The sequence below is a fragment of the Bombina bombina genome, chromosome 1 (assembly GCF_027579735.1).
Source record: "Bombina bombina isolate aBomBom1 chromosome 1, aBomBom1.pri, whole genome shotgun sequence".
Lineage (NCBI taxonomy): Eukaryota > Metazoa > Chordata > Amphibia > Anura > Bombinatoridae > Bombina > Bombina bombina.
In genome coordinates this window covers 1549395753-1549418796 of record NC_069499.1, presented here as the reverse complement: position 1 = coordinate 1549418796, position 23044 = coordinate 1549395753, and the positions used below count along the sequence as shown (strand labels likewise).

General features: G+C 39.4%; 1 protein-coding gene across 3 annotated transcripts in view; it reads left to right on the top strand.

Annotated features, from left to right (window-relative positions):
• The window catches only part of SLC25A19 (solute carrier family 25 member 19), a 96771-nt gene that overhangs the window by 56599 nt on the left and 17128 nt on the right, over positions 1–23044 (top strand). For all 3 annotated transcript variants that reach the window (XM_053708959.1, XM_053708949.1, XM_053708953.1), the window contains exons 3-5: positions 15186–15341; positions 15429–15599; positions 18900–19083. In XM_053708959.1, the coding sequence (XP_053564934.1) occupies positions 15186–15341; positions 15429–15599; positions 18900–19083 (511 nt within the window). The remainder of the gene's footprint in view (positions 1–15185; positions 15342–15428; positions 15600–18899; positions 19084–23044) is intronic.

Sequence of the window (23044 nt, the reverse complement as noted above, 5' to 3'; positions counted from 1 at the left end):
AGCTCTTGCCTGGGCTAATCCCTTGTGGGAGACTAATAAACCTGTGATTTCAAATTACCCTGAATTTGTGGCCTCCTTTTGAAGGACATTTGATGCTCCGGCTCGCTCCTCCTCTGCTGCTAAACGACTCATGTCCATTCAGCAAGGTACAAGATCTGTTGCTCAGTATGCCATTGAGTTCCGTATGCTTGCCGCAGAGGTAGGTTGGAAAAATGAAGCCCTTGTTACAGCCTTCTTTAATGGGCTCTCTGATGCGATTAAAGACGAAGTTGCTGCCAGAGATTTACCAGAAGATCTTGAGGCATTGGTGTCTTTTCTTTCATGTAATTGGCAACAGTCCATGAGCTAGTGACGTATGGGATATATAATCCTACCAGGAGGGGCAAAGTTTCCCAAACCTCAAAATGCCTATAAATACACCCCTCACCACACCCACAATTCAATTTTACAAACTTTGCCTCCTATGGAGGTGGTGAAGTAAGTTTGTGCTAAGATTTCTACGTTGATATGCGCTTCTCAGCATTTTTTGAAGCCTGATTCCTCTCAGAGTACAGTGAATGTCAGAGGGATGTGAAGGGAGTATCACCTATTGAATGCAATGGTTTTCCTCACGGGGATCTATTTCATAGGTTCTCTGTTATCGGTCGTAGAGATTCATCTCCTACCTCCCTTTTCAGATCGATGATATACTCTCATATTCCATTACCTCTACTGATAACCGTTTCAGTACTGGTTTGGCTATCTGCTATATGTGGATGGGTGTCTTTTGGTAAGTATTTTTTCATTACTTAAGACACTCTCAGCTATGGTTTGGCACTTTATGTATTTATATAAAGTTCTAAATATATGTATTGTACTTATATTTCCCATGATTCAGGTTTTTTCAGTATATTTCCTTTTTGCAGACTGTCAGTTTCATATCTGGGAAATGCTTTTTTTATGAAAATGTATTTCTTACCTAGGGTTTAGTCTCTTTTTCAAATTGACTGTCTTTTAAATTCGCGGGCAGAATTTGGGTCCCGAGGGAGCAAAATGCCAAAGTTTATTGTGTCATTCTTGACGCGAGATTTTTTGGCGCAAAGTTACATTCATTGACGCAAATTAGTCATTTCCGGCGTCTTAGTTGACGCCGAGTCCTTCACAAGGTTGCGTCATCTATGACGCGAGTGTGACGTTTTTGGCGCCAAAAAATATTTTTATGTTTGTTGTGCGTCATACTTGGCGCCAAATATTTTCATTATTTAAGACCCCATTTTTATTTGCCTCTTGCCTTTTTCTATGTCAAATGGCTATGCTGTTTGCATTTTTTCCCATTCCTGAAACTGCCATATAAGGAAATTGATAATTTTGCTTTATATGTTGTATTTTTCTCTTACATTTGCAAGATGTCTCAATCTGATCCTGTCTCATAATTCACTGTTGGATCCCAGCTGCCTGATAACAGTTCTACCAAAGCTAAGTGCATTTGTTGTAAACTTGTGGAGATTATACCTCCAGCTGTGGTTTATAATAGTTGTCATGATAAACTTTTACATGCAGAAAATGTATCCATCAGTAGTAGTTAATTACCTGTTGCTGTCCCCTCAACATCTAATGTACAAGATCTACCTGTAAATTTTAAAAAATGTATTTCTGATTCTATTCAGAAGGCTTTGTCTGCCATCCCGCCTTCTAATAAACGTAAAAAGGTCTTTTAAAAGTTCTCATAGAGTTGATGAAATTTCAAATGACTGGCAACATACTGATTTATCCTTCTCTGATGAGGATCTATCTGATTCAGAAGAGCCTGCCTCATTGACACTGACAAATCCTCTTATTTATTTAAAATGGAGTATATTCGTTCTTTATTAAAAGAAGTGTTGATTACATTGGATATGGAGGAAACTAGTCCTCTTGATATTAAAACTAGTAAACGTTTAAATTCTGTTTATAAACCTCCTGTGGTTATTCCAGAGGTTTTTCCAGTTCCTGATGCTATTTCTGATATGATTTCTAAAGAATGGAATAGGCCTGGTACTTCTTTTATTCCTTCTTAAAGGTTTAAAAAATTGTATCCTTTGCCAGCAGTTAGATTAAAGTTTTGGGAAAAGATCCCCATAGTTGATGGGGCTGTCTCCACTCTTGCTAAACGTACTACTATTCCCACGGAGGATAGTACTTCTTTTAAAGATCCTTTAGATAGGAAACTTGAATCTTATCTAAGGAAGGCTTATTTATATTCAGGTCATCTTCTTAGGCCTGCGATTTCTTTGGCTGATGTTGCAGCTGCTTCAACTTTTTGGTTGTAAACTTTAGCGCAACAAGTATCAGAACATGATTTGTCTAGCATTGTTAAGTTGATTCAACATGCTAATAATTATATTTGTGATGCCATTTTTTACATCATCAAAATTGATGTTAGATATATGTCTTTAGCTATTTTAGCTAGAAGAGCTTTGTGGCTCAAATCTTGGAATGCTAATATGACTTCTAAATCCAGAATGCTTTCTTTTTCTTTCCAAGGTAATACATTATTTGGTTCTCAGTTGGATTCAATAATTTCAACTGTCACTGGGGGGAAGGGAGTTTTTTTGCCTCAGGATAAAAAACCTAAAGGTAAATCTAAAGCTTCTAACCGTTTTCGTTCCTTTCGACATAATAAGGAACAGAAATCTAATCCTTCCCCAAAGGAATCTGTTTCCAATTGGAAGCCTTCCTCAAATTGGAATAAATCCAAGCCTTTTAAGAGATCAAAGCCAGCCCCCAAGTCTGCATGAAGATGCGACCCTCATTCCAGCTCAGCTGGTAGGGGGCAGATTAAAATTCTTCAAAGATGTTTGGATCAATTCGGTCCAAAATCATTGGATTCAGAGTATTGTCTCTCAGGGGTACAGAATAGGATTCAGAGTAAGACCACCTGTGAGAAGATTTTTTCTCTCACGCATTCCAGCAAACCCAGTAAAGGCTCAGGCTTTCCTGAAGTGTGTTTCAGACCTGGAGTTATCAGGGGTAATCATGCCAGTTCCGTTTCTGGAACAGGGCCTGGGGTTTTATTCACATCTATTCATTGTCCCAAAGAAAGAAAATTCAGACCAGTTTTGGATCTAAAGATTTTGAATCGATATGTAAGAGTACCAACTTTCAAGATGGTGACTATAAGGACTATTCTGCCTCTTGTTCAGCAAGGGCATTATATGTCCACAATAGACTTACAGGATGCATATCTTCATATTCCGATTAATCCGGATCACTATCAGTTCCTGAGATTCTCTTTTCTAGACAAGCATTACCAATTTGTTGCTCTTCCTTTTGGCCTAGCAACAGCTCCAAGAATCTTTTCAAAGGTTCTCGGTGCCCTACTCTCTGTGATCAGAGAGCAGGGTATTGCGGTGTTTCCTTATTTGGACGATATCTTGGTACTCGCTCAGTCTTTACGTTCTGCAGAATCTCACGTGAATCAACTAGTGTTGTTTCTTCAAAGACATGGTTGGAGGATCAATTTACCAAAAAGTTCTTTTTAGGTTTCCAGATAGATTCAGTGTCCATGACATTGTCTCTAACAGGCAAGAGACGTTTGAAATTGGTTGCAGCCTGTCCGAACTTTCAATCTGTCATTCCCTTCAGTAGCTATGTGCATGGAAGTTTTAGGTCTCATAACTGCAGCATTGGACGCGATCCCCTTTGTTCACAAAGAGAGAAGCGCTCTACCAGGAACGAACAACAGCTCAGTGGCTTGTTCTATGGCGATTTACCACCCGGAAGCAGCCTCTTTTAGACCAGTGTGCTTTTCACAGAAGAAAACTTTCCTGAAGTATATCAGTCTGATCCTGCCAAGTAAGGTCAGTCCAGCCCCGAAATACCAGGCAATTCTCCTCTGAACAAGGAACATGACAACCCCAGACGATCGTTTCAGCCTCCTATGGGCCTCGTCAGTGAGGTGCAGCCACATTCCTCTAAGCACACTGGGCAAGGAGTCCACGCCTGGTTTCCCCCATCACCCATAGGGAGACTTCCCCAGGGTCATAATAATTTGCATACAAAGAGAGAAGCGCTCTACCAGGAGCGAACAACAGCTCAGTGGCTTGTTCTATGGCGATTTACCACCCGGAAGCAGCCTCTTTTAGACCCCCTTTGTTCGTTTTCATATGAGACCTCTCCAGCTTTGTATGCTGAACCAATGGTGCAGGGATTATACAAGAATATTATAATTAAAAATCCTTAAATCCCAATGTTCGACTTTCTCTGACTTGGTGGTTAGATCACCATCATATAATTTTAGGGGCCTCTTTCGATCGTCCAACCTGGACTGTGATCACAACAGATGCGAGTCTTTCAGGTTGGGAAACTGTTTGGGGATCTCTGACAGCACAAGGGGTTTGGAAATCTCAAGAGGCGAGATTACCAATCAATATTTTCGAACTCTGTGCAATTCTCAGGGCTATTCAGTTTTGGCCTTTGTTGAAGAGAGAACCGTTCATTTGTTTTCAGACAGACAATATCACAACTGTGGCATATGTCAATCATCAGGGTGGGACTCACAGTCCTCAAGCTATTAAAGCAGTATCTCGGATACTTGTTTGGGCGGAATCCAGCTCCTGTGTAATTTCTGCAGTTCATATCCCAGGTATAGACAATTGGGAAGCGGATTATCTCAGTCGTCAGACTTTTCATTCTGGAGAATGGTCTCATCACCCAGATGTGTTTTCTCAAATTGTTCAGATGTGGGGGCTTCCAGAAATAGATCTGATGGCTTCTCATCTAAACAAGAAACTTCCCAGGTACCTATCCAGGTCCAGGGATCCTCAGGCGGAAGCAGTGGATGCGTTGACACTTCCTTGGTGTTATCAACCTGCTTATATTTTCCCGCCTCTAGTTCTTCTTCCAAGAGTGATTTCCAAAATCATCATGGAGCAATCGTTTGTGCTGCGTGTGGCTCCAGCATGGCCTCACAGGTTTTGGTATGCGGATCTTGTTCGGATGTCCAGTTGCCAACCTTGGCTACTTCCATTAAGGCCAGACCTTCTATCTCAAGGTCTGTTTTTCAATCAGGATCTCAAATCAATAAATTTGAAGGTATGGAAATTGTACGCTTAGTGCTTAGTCATATAGGTTTTTCTGACTCAGTGATTAATACTTTGTTGCAGGCTCATAAATCTGTTTCTAGAAAGATTTATTATCGAGTTTGGAAGACTTATATTTCATGGTGTTCTTCTTATAAATTCTCCTGGCATTCTTTTAGAATTCCTAGAATTTTACAGTTTCTTCAGGATGGTTTGGATAAAGGTTTGTCTGCAAGTTCTTTGAAAGGACAAATCTCTGCTCTATCTGTTTTATTCCACAGGAAAATTGCTAAACTTCCTGATATTCATTGTTTTGTACAGGCTTTGGTTCATATCAAGCCTGTCATTAAATCAATCTCTCCTCCTTGGAGTCTTAATTTGGTTTTGAAGGCTTTGCAGGCTCCTCCATTTGAGCCTATGCATTCTTTGGACATTAAACTACTTTCCTGGAAAGTGTTGTTCCTTTTGGCCATCTCTTCTGCTAGAAGAGTTTCTGAATTATCTGCTCTCTCTTGTCAATCTCCTTTTCTGATTTTTCATCAGGATAAGGCAGTTTTGCGGACTTCATTTAAATTCTTACCTAAGGTTGTGAATTCTAACAACATTAATAGAGAAATTGTTGTCCTTTTTTTGTGTCCTAATCCTAAGAATTATTTGGAGAGATCTTTACATTCTTTGGATGTGGTGAGAGCTCTGAAATATTATGTTGAAGCCACTAAAGATTTCAGGAAGACTTCTAGTCTATTCGTTATCTTTTCTGGTTCCAGGAAAGTTCAGAAGACTTCTGCCGTTTCTTTGGCATTGTGGTTAAAGCTTTTGATTCATCAAGCTTATTTGGAGTCGTGTAAAGCCCTGCCTCAGAGAATTACAGCTCATTCTACTAGATCAGTTTCTACTTCTTGGGCTTTTAAGAATGAAGCTACGGTTGATCAGATTTGCAAAGCAGCAGCTTGGTCGTCTTTGCATACATTTACTAAATTCTACCATTTTGATGTGTTTGCTTCTTCTGAAGCAGTTTTTGGTAGGAATGTTCTTCGGGCAGCTGTTTCAGTTTGATCCTTCTGCTTATAATTTAAGTTTTTATTTTTTGAGAATAAACTTATATTTGGGTTGTGGATTTATTTTTTTTCAGCGAAATTGCTGTTTTTATTTTATCCCTCCCTCTCTAGTGACTCTTGCGTGAAGTTCCACATCTTGGGTATTGCTATCCCATACGTCACTAGCTCATGGACTCTTGCCAATTACATTAAAGAAAACATCATTTATGTAAGAACTTACCTGATAAATTTGTTTCTTTCATATTGGCAAGAGTCCATGAGGCCCACCCTTTTTTATGGTGGTTATTATTTTTTTGTATTAAGCACAATTATTTCCAAATTCCTTTGTTGATGTTTTGTACTCCTTTCTTATCACCCCACTACTTGGCTATTCGTTAAACTAAATTGTTGGTGTGGTGAGGGGTGTATTTATAGGCATTTTGAGGTTTTGGAAACTTTGCCCCTTCTGGTAGGATTATATATCCCATACGTCACTAGCTCATGGACTATTGCCAATATGAAAGAAATTCATTTATCAGGTAAGTTCTTACATAAATTATGTTTTTTGATCCTAATTGACATCAGACTAAGTGAGAGGCCCTCTTTCAAGGAGCGCTTGCGGAAGTCTCCTATTCCGTTGTCTCCTATGTGTTCGTTCCCACCCATGCCTCCCTCTCCTCACATGCCTCCTGGTCCTGAGTCACCAGGTACTGCTGAGCCGATGCAGTTGGGATTCACGTGCGTCTCCGTGGCGGAGAGGACCTTTAGGAGGAGGGAGGGGCTCTGCCTCTATTGTGGGTTACAGGGCCACCTTTTGAAGTCTTGTCCTACATGGCCAGGAAACGCTCACACCTATGGTCCTGTCGGGGGCAGACCTTCGGTTGTTTATCCTCGTCCCCGGAACTGCTAAAGGAGAAACCTTTGGTCACGGTTGTCCTTTCCTGGGTGGACTCCTCCATAGTCACCCAGGCTCTTGTTGACTCCGGTGCTACGGGCTATTTCATTGACAGTGCTTTTGTATCAAAGCACTCCATTCCTGTTTTGCCTCGGTCCGTTCCGCTTGCTATTGAGGCCATTGATGGCAGGCCTCTTCAGCCCGCACTCGTTACTCACAAAACTGCTCTGTTATCCATGGCTGTTGGGGTTCTCCATTTTGAAACCCTCCAGTTCCAGGTGATAAACTCTCCGCATTTTCCGGTTCTTCTGGGTTATCCCTGGCTCCAAAAGCACAATCCCAGTCTCGACTACTCGTCTGCGGAGGTCCGAAATTTTGTTGTGATCTCCGCAATGTATATCCACTTGTCTTCGGAAACCAGTTAAAGTCTTGTGCACTTCTTCGGTATCTCAATTGCCAGAGGAGTACCGAGAGTTCCTAGACGTTTTTGACAAGGTGCGTGCCGGTATGTTGCCTCCTCACTGGTCTTACGATTGTGCCATAGACCTGCAACCCGGAGCCATTCCTCCTCAGGGCCGGGTTTACCCTCTGTCTGTTGCAGAGAATTGTGCTATGGAGAAGTATGTTGCCGATGCTCTGTCGCGGGGATCATCCACAAATCCTGCTCTTCTGCAGGGGCTGGCTTCTTCTTTGTGAAGAAAAATGGTGGCGAGTTAAAACCATGCATCGATTATAGGGGTTTTAATCATACCATCTTACCATTAAGAATGCTTACCCTATTCCGCTCATTACGGAACTCTTTGACTGCCTCAAGGGAGCTACGGTCTTTACTAAACTTGATTTGAGAGGAGCGTACAATCTCGTTAGGATCAAGGAGGGCCACGAATTGAAAACAGCATTTAACACCAGGAGCGGGCATTATGAGTATCTTGTAATGCTCCTGCTGTTTTCCAGGAATTTATTAATGATGTCCTACGAGATATGTTGCAACAGTGTGTTGTGGTGTACTTGGACGACATCCTCATACACTCACCCACACTTGAGGCTCATCGTTCTGATGTTACACGGGTTCTTCAGAGACTACGTGAGAACAGCCTGTTTTGTAAACTCGAGAAATGGGAGTTCCATCAGACTCAAGTAACCTTCCTAGGTTATGTTATCTCCGTTGCAGGGTTTTCCATGGATCCTGACAAGTTATCTGCAGTTCTGCAGTGGCCTCGCCCAGTTGGTCTTCGGTCTATTCAACATTTTTTGGGGTTCGCCAATTACTATAGAAAGTTTTTAATAACCTTTTCTTCCTTGGTCAAACCTATCACAGACATGGCTTGTAAAGAGAATTATCCACTCCATTGGTCACCTACTGCCATTAAGGCCTTTGATAGTCTTAAGACTGCCTTTGCTGCTGCTCCAGTTCTGTCTCATCCTAACCCTGTCCTGCCTTTCGTTCTTGAGGTCGATGCGTCTGAGACTGGAGTAGGTGCCCTGTTGTCTCAAAGTCCTACGCCTGATGGTTCCTTGCATCCGTGTGGTTTCTTCTCTAAGAAATTGTCTCCAATTATGTGCAATTATGAAATTGGCGACAGGGAATTACTGGCCATAATTTTGGCACTCAAGGAATGGAGGCATCTTCTCGAGGGTACTAGCGTGCCAGTGCTCATTCTTACTGACCACAACAATTTAACTTATCTATCTGAAGAAAAACCTATGTCGTCCCGACAGGCCAGATGGGCGCTATTTTTGTCTCGGTTTAATTATGTGGTCTCCTACCTGTCTGGTAGTAAGAATGTTAGGATTGATGCCCTCTCTTGACAATTTCCCCATTTGTCCAAGGAGGAGTCTATACCTACTCCAGTTATACCTCCTGACCATATTTTGGCTACCATACGTACTAATTTGACTTTTCCCTTGAGGGAGGAGATCCTGGCTGCACAAACCAATGCACCTCCTGAGAAACCTAGTGGTAAGTGTTTTGTTCCTGAGAATCTTTGAACTAAACTCTTGCACACTTACCACTAACCTAAAGCCGCAGGTCACCCAGGCAAGAACCAAATTATTTGGTCTGTCATTCGACAATTCTGGTGGCCAGGTTTTCATTCTGATGTTGCGACGTATGTTGTTTCCTGCTCAGTTTGTGCACAGAATAAGACTCCTCGACGTCTTCCTGTGGGTCTTCTTCAACCTATTGCTAATGGTGAGCGTCCTTGGACACATCTTTCCATGGACTTAATTGTCGAGCTCCCTGTTTCCAATGGCAATACTGTTATCCTTATGGTGGTTGACCGTTTTTCCAAAATGTCACATTGCATTCTCTTGAAGAAGTTGCCTACTGCTCAGGAGCTTGCTTCAATTTTTGCCCGGGAGGTCTTCCGTTTACATGGGTTACCCAAGGAGATAGTGTCGGAACGGGGTAGCCAGTTTGTCTCCAGATTTTGGCGTTCCTTTTGTGCTCAAATGGGGATCCAGTTTTCCTTCTCCTCGGCATATCACCCTCAATCCAATGGGGCTGCGGAACGGTCTAATTAAGCTCTGGAACAGTTCCTCCATTGCTATGTCTCAGATTACCACAATAATTGGTTTGAACTGTTACCTTGGGCAGAGTTTGCTCGTAATAGTGCTATTAATGCTTCCTCCAAGTTAACCCCGTTCATGGCGAATTATGGGTTTCAACCATCCTTGTTGCCCGATTCATTAATGTTTCAGGGTATTCCGGCTTTGGAGGAGCATCTCCGCCAACTCCGTTCCACGTGGGTGCAGATTCAGGATTGCCTTCATCGTTCTATGCAGCTCCAAAAGTTCCAGGCTGATTGTAGGCATCTGCCCGCGCCTTCCTACCAGGTTGGTGAGAGAGTTTGGCTGTCCTCCCGCAACCTGAATCTTCGTGTGCCTTCCAATAAACTGGCTCCCTGCTATGTTGGTCCTTTTCGAATACTCCGACGGGTCAATCCTGTGGCCTACGCACTTGACCTTCTTCCTGCAATGCGCATCTCCAATGTTTTTCATGTCTCCCTCTTGAAACCATTGGTTTGTAATCAGTTTACCACTGTGTTGCCTCGTCCCCGTCCTATCTTTGTTGACAACCATGAGGAGTATGAGGTCAGCAGCATTATTGACTCTCGTATGTCCAGGGGCCGCGTACAGTATTTGGTTCACTGGAGGGGCTACAGTCCGGAGGAGCGATCATGGGTTCCCTCCTCTGATGTTCATGCTCCCGCCCTCGTCCGTGCCTTCCATGCCCGTTTCCCCAATAAGCCTTTTGTCCTCCCGCGGGGGAGGGATCGTTGAGGGGAGGGTACTGTCAGGGTTTTTTCCCTGTTTTGTATGCCATGTGCTGCTGGCAGCCATTTTACTCACCTCTCTTGCTGACTCTGGTGCATACTGTGTGATCCTGCTCATTTCCTGCACTTCTTTTTATGGCCAGACTGGTGTACATCATCCGTGTGAGACAGGATGCAGTCTCAGAATTGTGATGTCATCACTTATTATTTAAAGGGCCTCTGTTCAGTATGCTTTGCCCTTGCGTTGTCTCAGACCTGTTTGTGAGAGCTCCTGTGTATTACCTGGCTGTCTGACGTCCCTCCTGGTTACTGATCCCTGGCTTGTTCCTGATTCTGCTGTTCTCCTTGTTCCTGATTCCGGCTCGTCTGACTACTCGCTTTGGCTCCTGACTCGGCTCGTCTGACTACCAGCTCTGGTTTTGATTCCTGGCTTGTTATTTGACTTGTGGATTTTTTTTATTATTTTTTGCTTTAATAAAGGTGTGATTATTTTTTCACTTCTCGTCTCAGTCTGATTCCTGGCACTCTGACAGGGAGATAGAAAAAAGACCATTTTGAACTAGTTTAATCCAAGAATCTAGATTTACCCAAATCCAATTCCACCCATGTAGAGTAGTAACATTGAGGATATAATGTCTTATCTGAAGATAGGCAAAAAAAAGAAATCTTTATTGTCTAAAAAAATACTCTTTTTTTCAGGTCAGAGAAAGATGTGACTGTTTTAAGATTAAAGTCTACAAATTGTGTTAACATGGAAAGAATTTCTGGAGTAAATTCAGGGTTCCCCGTGGTAATCTGGTGATTAGAGATTGCATAAGTAAGACCCATTTTTGCACATATCTTATGTCAAGCTAACAATAAATTATATATTGAGTTTACATTTTTAACTGATCTAGGAATAGTTTTAAAATTACAATGAAGATTAGCTATAGGTGAATATGGGTATAAAACGTTTTCTTTAAGTTCTAACTGAGAAAAATAATTTGAATTCCCAAGCCAGCCTACAACAAATTTTGCCAAAGAGAATAAACTATATAATTACAGATCAGGAGGTGCCAGACCACCATGCTCTCTTCCCAAAAATAATCTTTTCAAAGCAATTCTAGGTCTTTTTCCTTGCCATATAAAGTATGATAATGATAAATAAAAATTGCGAAGATCTTTTTTTTTTTTTTTAAAGAATTATAGGGATATTCTGGATTACATACAGAATCTTGGGAAAAGAGATCATTTTGAACATGGCAACCCTTCCTGAAATATTTATCGGCAGGTTATGCCAATGCTGCAGATCTTCTTTAACCTTAGATAGTATTTTTGTAATGTTTAACCTATACCAAGTGCACGGATCTCGCGAGATATTGATACCAAGATATGTAAATGAGTGAGTTGCAACTTTAAATGGTATAGATACTTTGGAAGAGTGATCAAAACATTTCTGATTTCACTGTATTTACTTAATAACCAGAGAACAAACTAAATATTTCAATCTCTTGTAGAAGTTCGGGATATTCCTCTAAAGATTATAAATGTAAATTAAAAGGTCGTCTGCATAAAGGGCGACCTTGATTTCTCTTTTACCAATCTTAATACCTTCAATTCTCTGATGGATAGCTATAGCTAAAGATTCTATGGTGAGAGTGGGCCGCCCTGCCTATTATTATTTTAGTATTATTATCGGTTATTTGTAGAGCGCCAACAGATTCCGCAGTGATAAAAAAAAGGCGGAGTACAACAAAACATTTATATGGGTCAAACGGGTAGAGGGCCCTGCCAAGTGTCTCACTGTTGTAGTCAGCTCTTAAGAAGATGATCTACAAACAGCTAGACTCTTGGGCTTACATGCTAAGGGGGTTCATGGGATAGCAATGTAGGAGAGGAACTAGTATAAAGAAAGGTTAGTGTAGGTTGTATGCATCCCTGAACAGTAGAGTCCTTAGGGAGTGCTTGAAGCTTTCAAAACTAGGGGGAGGGTCTTGTGGAGCGAGGCCGAGAGTTCCACAAGATGGAGAAGTCCTGTAAACGGGAGTGTCAGGAGGTAACAAGAGAGGAGAATAGTAGGAGATCAGGAGCAGAGTGAAGGGGACGGCAGGGAAAGTATCTGGAGACAAGCTCTGAGATATAAGGGGGAGCAGTGCAGTTGAGGGCTTTGTATGACAGAGTGAGAATGTTATGTTTATTTCTAGAGGCAAGAGGAAGCCAGTGAAGGGATTGGCAGAGAGGTGCAGCAGATGAAGAGCGACGTGTAAGGAAGATGAGCCTGGCAGAGGCATTCATTATGGATTGTAAAGGAGCTAGGCAGCAGCTGGGGAGACCAGAGAGGACAGAGTTGCAGTAATCAAGGCGGGAAAGGATGAGAGAGTGGATTAAAATCTTAGTTTTGTCTTGTGTAAGGAAATGTCTAATTTTAGAGATGGTTTTTAAGGTGGAAGCGGCAGGCTTTAGCCAAGGACTGAATGTGCGGAGTGAAAAAAAGATCTGAGTCAAATGTGACCCCACGACATCAGGCATGAGGGGTAGGGATAATGATCAAGTTTCTCGACAGTTATAGAGAGATTGGGGGTGAAGATTTTTGAAGAAGGGGGGAAAATAAGGAGCTCAGTTTTGGAGAGATTTAGCTTGAGGTAGTGAGAGGACATCCAGGAAGAGATGTGAGAAAGACAGTTAGTGACACGGGTTAGCAAGGAAGGAGATAGGTCTGGCGCAGAGAAGTAGTTTGGGTGTCGTCGGCATACAAATGATATTGGAAACCGTAGGACTTAATTAGGGAACCTAAAGATGACGTGTAGATTGAGAAGAGGACAGAGCCTTGCAGTACCCCGACAGAAAGTGGTGACGGGATAGAGGAGGCCCCAGAAAAGGCTACACTAAAGGTATTGTTTGACAGGTAGGAAGAGAACCACAAGCGGGCTGTGTCACAAATGTCGAAGGATTTTAGGGTTTGGAGCAAAAGAGGGTGGTAAACAGTATCAAAGGCTGCGGACAGATCAAGGAGGATAAGCAGAAAGGTGGCCTTTTGATTTTGCTGTAAGTAGGTCATTGGTAACCTTAACGATTGCTGTCTCTGTGGAGTGATGAGGACGAAATCCAGATTGCAGTGTGTCAAGAAGGGAGTTTAATGTAAGGAAATGGGATAGGCGTGCATATATTAGCTTTTCGAGAAGCTTTGAGGCAAGAGGGAGTAGGGAAATTGGGGCGCTAGTTGGATGGGGAGGTTGGATCAAGGAAAGGTTTTTTTGAGGATAGGTGTGACCAGTGCATGTTTCAGAGATGAGCAAAAATTTACCGGTGCTGAGGGAGAAGTTGAAAGTGTGTGTGAGTATAGGGGTAAGGGTAGAAGAGAGGGAAGGGAGTAGCTGTGATGGGATAGGGTCAAGGGGACAGTTAGTGAGGTGACAGCGCAGTATAAGTGCAGAAACTTCTTCCTCAGTAACAGGGGAGAAAGTGCTAAGTTTATGGCTATGTGGGTTGTGGTTGATTGCAAGCATTTGAGGTGGTGAGAGAATGGAATTATGTTAAGAGCTGATTTCATTTCTGATGGAGTCGATTTTGTTATTGAAGTGGCTGGCAACGTCTTGAGCTGACAGAGAAGTTGTATTAGGAGGTGGGGGTGGGCGGAGAAGAGTATTGAAAGTGGAGAACAGACGTTTTGGGTTTAAAAAAAAGAGAAAAGAGATAAGAGTAGAGAAGTAATGTTGCTTATCGAGATTAAGGGCAGAAAAGTAGGAGTTCAGCTGATTTTCTTCATTACAAATTCATCTTGAACTCTGAGATTTTCTCCAGTGCCACTCAGCAGTACGGGAACATCTGCGTAGGTACCGTGTCAAAGGAGTATGCCAGGGCTGAGGATGAGTGTGTGATTTCCGAGCTATGGTAAGAGGGGCCAGATTGTCAAGGATGGATGTAAGGGTGGAATTATAGTGATCTATAAGAGAAAGAAGCACAGAGGCGCCAACATGGCCTAGTAACGTCACGGCAGTCAGATACAAAACATCAGCAGGATAGAAAATATACTCACAAGCGTAGCGCACCCAAATGGTGCTATTGTGGCAGCCAGGAACATCAAACAGTGGTCCAGCTCACTGGTGTCTCCAGCCAGATAGAGATGATCCTTGGCGAGGGCCTATCCTATGATGCCTATAAGGGCAAAAAAGGCACACACATAGCCCAGTAACGTTTGTACACCAGATAAAAAAGGATTCAAGGTTGTAATTACAGGAAACAAAGCACCACCAGGTGCAATATCAGCAGTACTGGGACCTCTCAGCCGCCCAGTGGACTGTGGAATCCAATTTGCAGGATGCAGAAAATCACCACTTTGGAAGATAGAACTAGCACACACACTCTGCCCCCAAACAGGAGCAGAATAATTGTGATAAAGCAAGTGTATATTTAAAAACTTTTATTTTAAAAACAGCAACATGTTTCTCAGCCTGTAACTCATGGTTCAATAAGAGCAGGTCATTTTAAACAACGTTCAAATTTTCTTGCATTATCAAAATGCACAGTCTTTTTATGTATCAGCTCCTACTGAGCATGTGCAAGAATTCACAGTATATACCTATATGTGTTTTATGATTGGCTGGTGGCTGTCACATGATACAGGGGGCAGGAAAAATGGAAGTAACTTGGAAATTTGTCAGTCAAACTATTACTTCTTTAAAATTCATACTAAATGTCATAGCATTGTCTTTGTATTATACACTTGTTGATTATGCAATTTTGCTTTATTTAATGGTATTTAACCTTTTTTTTGTTCTTTGCTAAAAAATATTTTTTATGTTAAGGGTGTATATTTTGATTTTTAATCTACAGTTCACACACATTTTACAAAAAAAAAATACTTTTTAAAATGTCCTATCTTAGATAGATAGATAGATGTCAGATTGTTGTGAAAGGCCAAGTGTGATTTGCTATAACTGTGTCTGCCTTCCTCACACAGCTGCAAATAGAGGGTCTGTCTGCACGTAACACAAAGGGGAAATACAGAGGCATCGCACAGGCTACCAGACTCATTCTGAAGGAGGAGGGGGTGTCAGGGTTTTGGAAGGGGCACGTTCCAGCCCAACTCTTGTCTGTCTGTTACGGGGCTGTGCAGGTGAGATACACATACAGGTGGGGTGGGGGGATGTGATGTGTGTACGGTCAGGGTTAATTGAAAGTTCCCTTCTCTCCCTTCCTGCAGTTTGTGAGTTTTGAGTTACTGACAGAAGTGTTTTACAAATCGCTTTCACTGGATGCCAGGGCACCGGTAGTTCACTTCCTGTGTGGTGGGTTGGCGGCTTGTTCAGCCACTCTTGCTGTGCAACCACTGGACACGCTGAGGACACGGTTTGCTTCCCAAGGAGAGCCCAAGGTACAAGAAGAAACTCCATAATTAGTACAATAACGCCTCATTGTAATAACGCTTTTAAGAAATACTTCATAGTGCGTATTCAGAAGCGTATCTGATGAAGTCATAGAATTAAAGGGATAGTAAACACCAAAAATGTTATTGTTTAAAAAGATAGATAATCCCTTTATTTACCATTCCCCAGTTTTGCATAACCAACACTGTTATAGTAATATACTTTTTACCTCTGTAATTACCTTGTACCTAAGCTTCTGCTGACTGCCTCCTTATCTCAGATCTTTTGACAGACTTGCATTTCAGGCAATTAGTGCTGACTCTTAAATAACTTCACGTGCATGTGCACAATGTTATCTATATGAAATACATGCACTAATGCCCTCTCTCTGTGAAAAACTGTCAAATGCGAAGGCGGCCTTCAAGGGCTTTGAAATTAGCATATGAGCCTACCTAGGTTTAGCTTTTTAAATAAGAATAACAAGAGAACAAAGCAAATTTGATGATAAGAGTAAATTAGAAAGTTGTTTAAAATGACATGCCCTATCTGAATAATGAATGTTTCATTTGGACTTTACTATCCCTTTAAATGTAATATACAAGTAGGCCACTCCCTCCTAATTGATATTTGAGTCTTGAAGGGATACTAAAGAAATGTTGGATGGAATGATTTATTCAAAACAAATATTAGCCTAAGAATAATATGCAGATATATTATTTTGTAAATTAGATTACTTTAAATTGAAAAAAATGACTCTGTTTTAGTGTCCATAAAGCAATTTGCATTGCAAAATTGTAACTTGTTTCCTTCTCTTCTGAGGCCAATTAAGAATGTGGTTTCCTACAAAAGTGGCATTAACCACCTTGAGATTGTAGTATAAAATGTTTAACGTCCCTTTTATGCAAACCTAGGTAGCAACATTGCTTTATAGAAACCATAACTTATTTTTTCAATAGTTGAACAACTTATGTGTTTTTTAAAAATACATCTCCGGCTAATCTTTGTATTGAAAACATCATTATATCTAATGTCTTTTTGTAATGCCGCTTTAAAGGGACATGAAACCCAAAATGTTATTTCATGACTTAGGTAGAACATACCATTTTAAACAACTTTCAGTTTACTTCTATTATCAAATTTGCTTAATTCTCTTGGTATCATTTGTTGAAGGAGCAGCAATGCACTACTGGTTTCTAACTGAACACATGGGCGAGCCAATGACAATCAGTATATATATGCAGCCACCAATCAGCAGCTAGAACCTAGGTTCTTTGCTGCTCCTGAACTTTCCTAGATAAACCTTTCAACAAAGGATAACAAGAGAAGGAAGCAAATTAAATAATAGAAGTAAATTGGAAAGTTGTTCTAGTGAAATGCTTGTGCAATGCTGCCCCCTGCACAATCAGGGCCAATTGGCTGCTAGCAGGGGGTGTCAGTCATCCCCATCATATCCGATCGGGGTGATTGCTGTCTGCCACCTCAGAGGTGGAGGATGAGTTAAGGAGCAGCGGTCTTAAAGGGACACTGAACCCAAATTTTTTCTTTCGTGATTCAGATAGAGCAGCAATTTTAAGCAACTTTCTAATTTACTCCTATTATCAATTTTTCTTCATTCTTTTGCTATCTTTATTTGAAAAAGAAGGCATCTAAGCTATTTTTTGGTTCAGAACCCTGGAGAGCACTTGTTTATTGGTGGGTGACTTTATCCACCAATCAGCAAGAACAACCCAGGTTCTTCACCAAAAATGGGCCGGCATCTAAACTTAAATTTTTTGCATTTCAAATATATATACCAAGAGAATGAAGAAAATTTGATAATAGGAGTAAATTAGAAAGTTGCTTAAAATTTCATGCTCTATCTGAATCATGAAAGAAAACATTTGGATTCAGTGTCCCTTTAACTTTTGTCCGGCCAGCCTGAAGGCATCCACAGCTTGTTAAATATACGATTGAGTAAAACTAGCTATTTAAATTGTAAGAATCTTTAAAAGGACAGTAAACACATTGATATATTTTTTTATATAAAATGTTTAGTTATGTAATGAGACAACTTTGTATTAAACTTTCATTGTTTATCTTGCCCCCTTTTCGTATAATTTGGCTCTGCATTTTTTTTTTTTTTTTTTTTTTTACTTTACTGCTATATACAAGGGATAATTGTATCCCAAAACATGTACGGCTATGCTTCCCCAGGCCATATATACATCGGATTTGTTTAATTTGTTTTATATTCTGGAGATTCTCTTGTCATTTTTATTCCCTTTGGATGGAACAGTAAGGTTTATTTTTCACTTTTTTACCCTTGAGCTATTCCTTGGAGTGCAGAGTACTTAGAATTCCTAATACATACAGAATGTTAAGCACCCTCTCTGGAACAAACAATCAGGCAATCCTTTTCTGAACAAGGAACATGGCAACCCTAGAAGATCGCTTTGGCCTTCTATGGGCCTTGTCCGTGGGGTGCAGCCATATTCCTCTAAGCACGTTGGGCAAGTAGTTCATGTCTGGTTTCCCCTATTACCTTCAGGGAAACCTCCCTGGGGTTATATTACAAATTACGGAATCTGTTGGCGCTCTACAAATACCTGATAATAATAATAATAATAATTGTATACAGAAAGAGAAGCGCTCTCTCAGGAACAAACAGCTCAGTAGCTTGTTCTAGGGCGATTTACCACCTGGGAGCAGCCTCTTTTAGCCCAATTGTGCTTTTCACAGAGAAGAGTCTGATCCCAACTAACAAGATAAGTCCAGCCCCGAAATACCAGCCAATCTTTCTCTGAACAAGGAATATGGCAACCCCAGACGATCATCTATTTCTGTTTGTTTTTGTAATATGACCCTTCTCTTTCTGGTTGTTCTTGGAATTCCTAACCCTGCTACATATCTGTCTCTGATTGGCTTTATCAGATAACAATAAATACAATAAATAAATAAATAAATGCAAAACAATGTACTTGATACTAACATTATGACAAATAAGGCAAATAGTAGGTGTAGTCTGGCTATTGAAAACTATTTGCAGGATGTTAGTTTGTTTTAAGAACGTTAAGACTTGACTGATATGTTATTCGATAGCAGCACAGCAGAAATGTCTTGTAATTACAAGGTGTTTACTGTCCCTTTAATGAGCAATTTCTAATCACTCCACATCTGGTATAACTAGTCCTTGGGAACACATTAAGAACAAATTACAGTAAAGTGTCCCTTTAATTGGGCAAACAGGAGAAAGTTGTTTCTGTAGACAGCATAAAGGCATCACTGATATTGTAGTGTGAGATGTGGAGCTCATGTATTATATTTTGCAGGTATACAGAAATCTCCGTCATGCTGTGCTGACCATGTATAGGACAGAGGGGCCACTTACATTCTACAGGGGCCTTACCCCCACCCTGCTGGCTGTGTTCCCATATGCTGGGTTTCAGTTCTCCTTCTATAATGTCCTGCAGAGAGCCTGGAATTGGGTGCTGCCCCTAGAGAAGGGAAAGAGAGGTGAGTGTCAAGAGAAGTCAGATATAGTACAGGGGACATACAGTGATGGGGAGATAGAAGGTTAAATGTCGGGAGCATATGAGGGAATTGAAAAATGAAATGGAGACATAATCTGGACCATAAGGGTTAACAAAAGACAAGTGTGATAGGTGAAGACATGAAGACGAGCAGTGATGGGGGAAGGGGGGAAGGATAGAGGGGAGGACACGAGGTAACAGAGGGAGAAGGTAGAAATTAGAGACAAGGTATTGAAAACATCAAGGGCTCAATGCCCTTTATAATTAGGGAGTATTAACATTGGTTGAAAAAGTCAGAAAAGGCTTAAAACTTGTGTTTTTTTCATGATATGTTACATTGAAAAATCCAAATGTTACATTTCATATCTGAATGTTATTTTCCATACATGAAATATATTAGAAATTGGAGCTGTGAATATTAGGCTCAGATATAGACACTGGTATTGACTAGAGGGATTATGTGGTATTGACTCATCTCTAGTAGAAATGGGTTTTTAAAAAAGGAAAACGGGTAATAAAGGTGAGTGCACCAGGCAGAGGCATAATAGGTGATAGACCCAAACCGTGCATGTTTAGTTGTGCCCAGTGTGCCCATGCAGTACCTGTGGCCACATACATATTTCTATTTTAGAAAAGGCAGCAAAATAGCTCAGTGTAAAGTGCATGAACATAAAACTATTTGAATTTACATCTGGTTGCCTTAAAAGCTATCATGAAACTAATAAGGTATACCAAAGCGCCAACTATACGAAGGCTGGGTCTGGACCTAATGCAATATTATCAAACGATTACAATAAACAATTTATTGAGTACACAAATAAGTTAAAAACATGGATCCATGTATAAACAATCAAATTTATACAACAATAATAGCTAAATGAATAGTTAAAACAAATAGTTATGTAACGGATATAGCATTTAAAATTGTGCAAACATTGCTCTTAAAAATATTCATAAAAAATTCCAAATTTAGTATAAGGCTCACAACAGAAATTCAACTTTGTGTTTACCATATACACATACACAGATTTGTACAGCAATAATAGCTAAATGAATAGTTAAAACAAATAGTTAAATAGCAGATATGACATTTAAAATTGTGCAAACAATGCTCTTAAAAAATATTCCTAAAAAATTCCAAATTAAGTATAAGGCTCACAACAGAAATTCAACTTTGTGTTTACCATATACACATACACAGATTTGTACAGCAATAATAGCTAAATGAATAGTTAAAACAAATAGTTAAATAGCAGATATGACATTTAAAATTGTGCAAACAATGCTCTTAAAAAATATTCCTAAAAAATTCCAAATTAAGTATAAGGCTCACAACAGAAATTCAACTTTGTGTTTACCACATACACATAATAGGTGAAATATATTAGTCAGTTATATAATATTATCTAACCAATAATGTTCTCGATTCTATGCAATACTAAATATTGCCAATAGTGACTAATGTGTAGGGCTCTGAGTAAGACCTTTAACTGTGTGTTTACCACATACGCATTGTCAAGTAAAAAATATTGTGACAGCAATAAGCCAATGTAAAGAATGTGTATCAAAAAAGTTGTGTGCAAAAATTAGTGTACAAAAGATATTAATGATCAAAAAATAGGTTGATCTTCAAAAAACGTGAATTAAGAACAAAGATTGTGAAAAATGAAAAACCAAAAATTTACAAAAACATTGTGGTGTGTTCCAATAGTAACTTATATAAATGTAAATAATAGTCCAAAAAATAGTCCAACAGTGAAAACTTAATAGAAAAAATAATCCAACAATAAATTATAATAAGTAGTGTGTCTCTTTAAGAAAAAACACTAATCCTTAAAGTGTTGTAAATCCTAACAGCAATAGTTATGGTGATTTTCCAAGTGTTTTATAGTGAATAGCAGTGTCAGTACTTGCTAGCCATAGTAGCCAAGTGTTTTATACAGAATAGCAGTGTCAGTACTTGTTAGCCATAGTAGCCAAGTGTTTTATACTGAATAGCAGTGTCAGTACTTGTTAGCCATAGTAGCCAAGTGTTTTATACTGAATAGCAGTGTCAGTACTTGCTAGCCGTTTCCAACCCAAAATTCTATCTTCTTGGCAAATATTTTGTTATAATCCCTGGATGATCCTTCTGTAAAAGAAAGATATGATGGTGTAGATTGTTTTTAGATCAATAGAAAATGAAATTGTGCTTACCAGTCGACGCGTTTCGGTCACAAAGAGACCTTTATCAAGACTCTTGATAAAGTCTTGATAAAGGTCTCTTTGTGACCGAAACGCGTCGACTGGTAAGCACAATTTCATTTTCTATTGATCTAAAAACAATCTACACCATCATATCTTTCTTTTACAGAAGGATCATCCAGGGATTATAACAAAATATTTGCCAAGAAGATAGAATTTTGGGTTGGAAAAGGCTAACAAGTACTGACACTGCTATTCACTATAAAACACTTGGAAAATCACCATAACTATTGCTGTTAGGATTTACAACACTTTAAGGATTAGTGTTTTTTCTTAAAGAGACACACTACTTATTATAATTTATTGTTGGATTATTTTTTCTATTAAGTTTTCACTGTTGGACTATTTTTTGGACTATTATTTACATTTATATAAGTTACTATTGGAACACACCACAATGTTTTTGTAAATTTTTGGTTTTTCATTTTTCACAATCTTTGTTCTTAATTCACGTTTTTTGAAGATCAACCTATTTTTTGATCATTAATATCTTTTGTACACTAATTTTTGCACACAACTTTTTTGATACACATTCTTTACATTGGCTTATTGCTGTCACAATATTTTTTACTTGACAATGCGTATGTGGTAAACACACAGTTAAAGGTCTTACTCAGAGCCCTACACATTAGTCACTATTGGCAATATTTAGTATTGCATAGAATCGAGAACATTATTGGTTAGATATTATATAACTGACTAATATATTTCACCTATTATGTGTATGTGGTAAACACAAAGTTGAATTTCTGTTGTGAGCCTTATACTTAATTTGGAATTTTTTAGGAATATTTTTTAAGAGCATTGTTTGCACAATTTTAAATGTCATATCTGCTATTTAACTATTTGTTTTAACTATTCATTTAGCTATTATTGCTGTACAAATCTGTGTATGTGTATATGGTAAACACAAAGTTGAATTTCTGTTGTGAGCCTTATACTAAATTTGGAATTTTTTAGGAATATTTTTTAAGAGCATTGTTTGCACAATTTTAAATGTCATATCTGCTATTTAACTATTTGTTTTAACTATTCATTTAGCTATTATTGCTGTACAAATCTGTGTATGTGTATATGGTAAACACAAAGTTGAATTTCTGTTGTGAGCCTTATACTTAATTTGGAATTTTTTAGGAATATTTTTTAAGAGCATTGTTTGCACAATTTTAAATGTCATATCTGCTATTTAACTATTTGTTTTAACTATTCATTTAGCTATTATTGCTGTACAAATCTGTGTATGTGTATATGGTAAACACAAAGTTGAATTTCTGTTGTGAGCCTTATACTAAATTTGGAATTTTTTATGAATATTTTTAAGAGCAATGTTTGCACAATTTTAAATGCTATATCCGTTACATAACTATTTGTTTTAACTATTCATTTAGCTATTATTGTTGTATAAATTTGATTGTTTATACATGGATCCATGTTTTTAACTTATTTGTGTACTCAATAAATTGTTTATTGTAATCGTTTGACAATATTGCATTAGGTCCAGACCCAGCCTTCGTATAGTTGGCGCTTTGGTATACCTTATTAGTTTCATCTTTCCATTTTGACAACTAGGTGTCAAATTATCAAAGCCAGAGGTCTTATTTAGTAGGCGCTAGGTGTACTCCACTATTAAAAGCTATCATGTTACCAGCTAGAGAGGTACACCAATAGGCATTCAGGGTTATTAGAGGGTGAGATGCCAG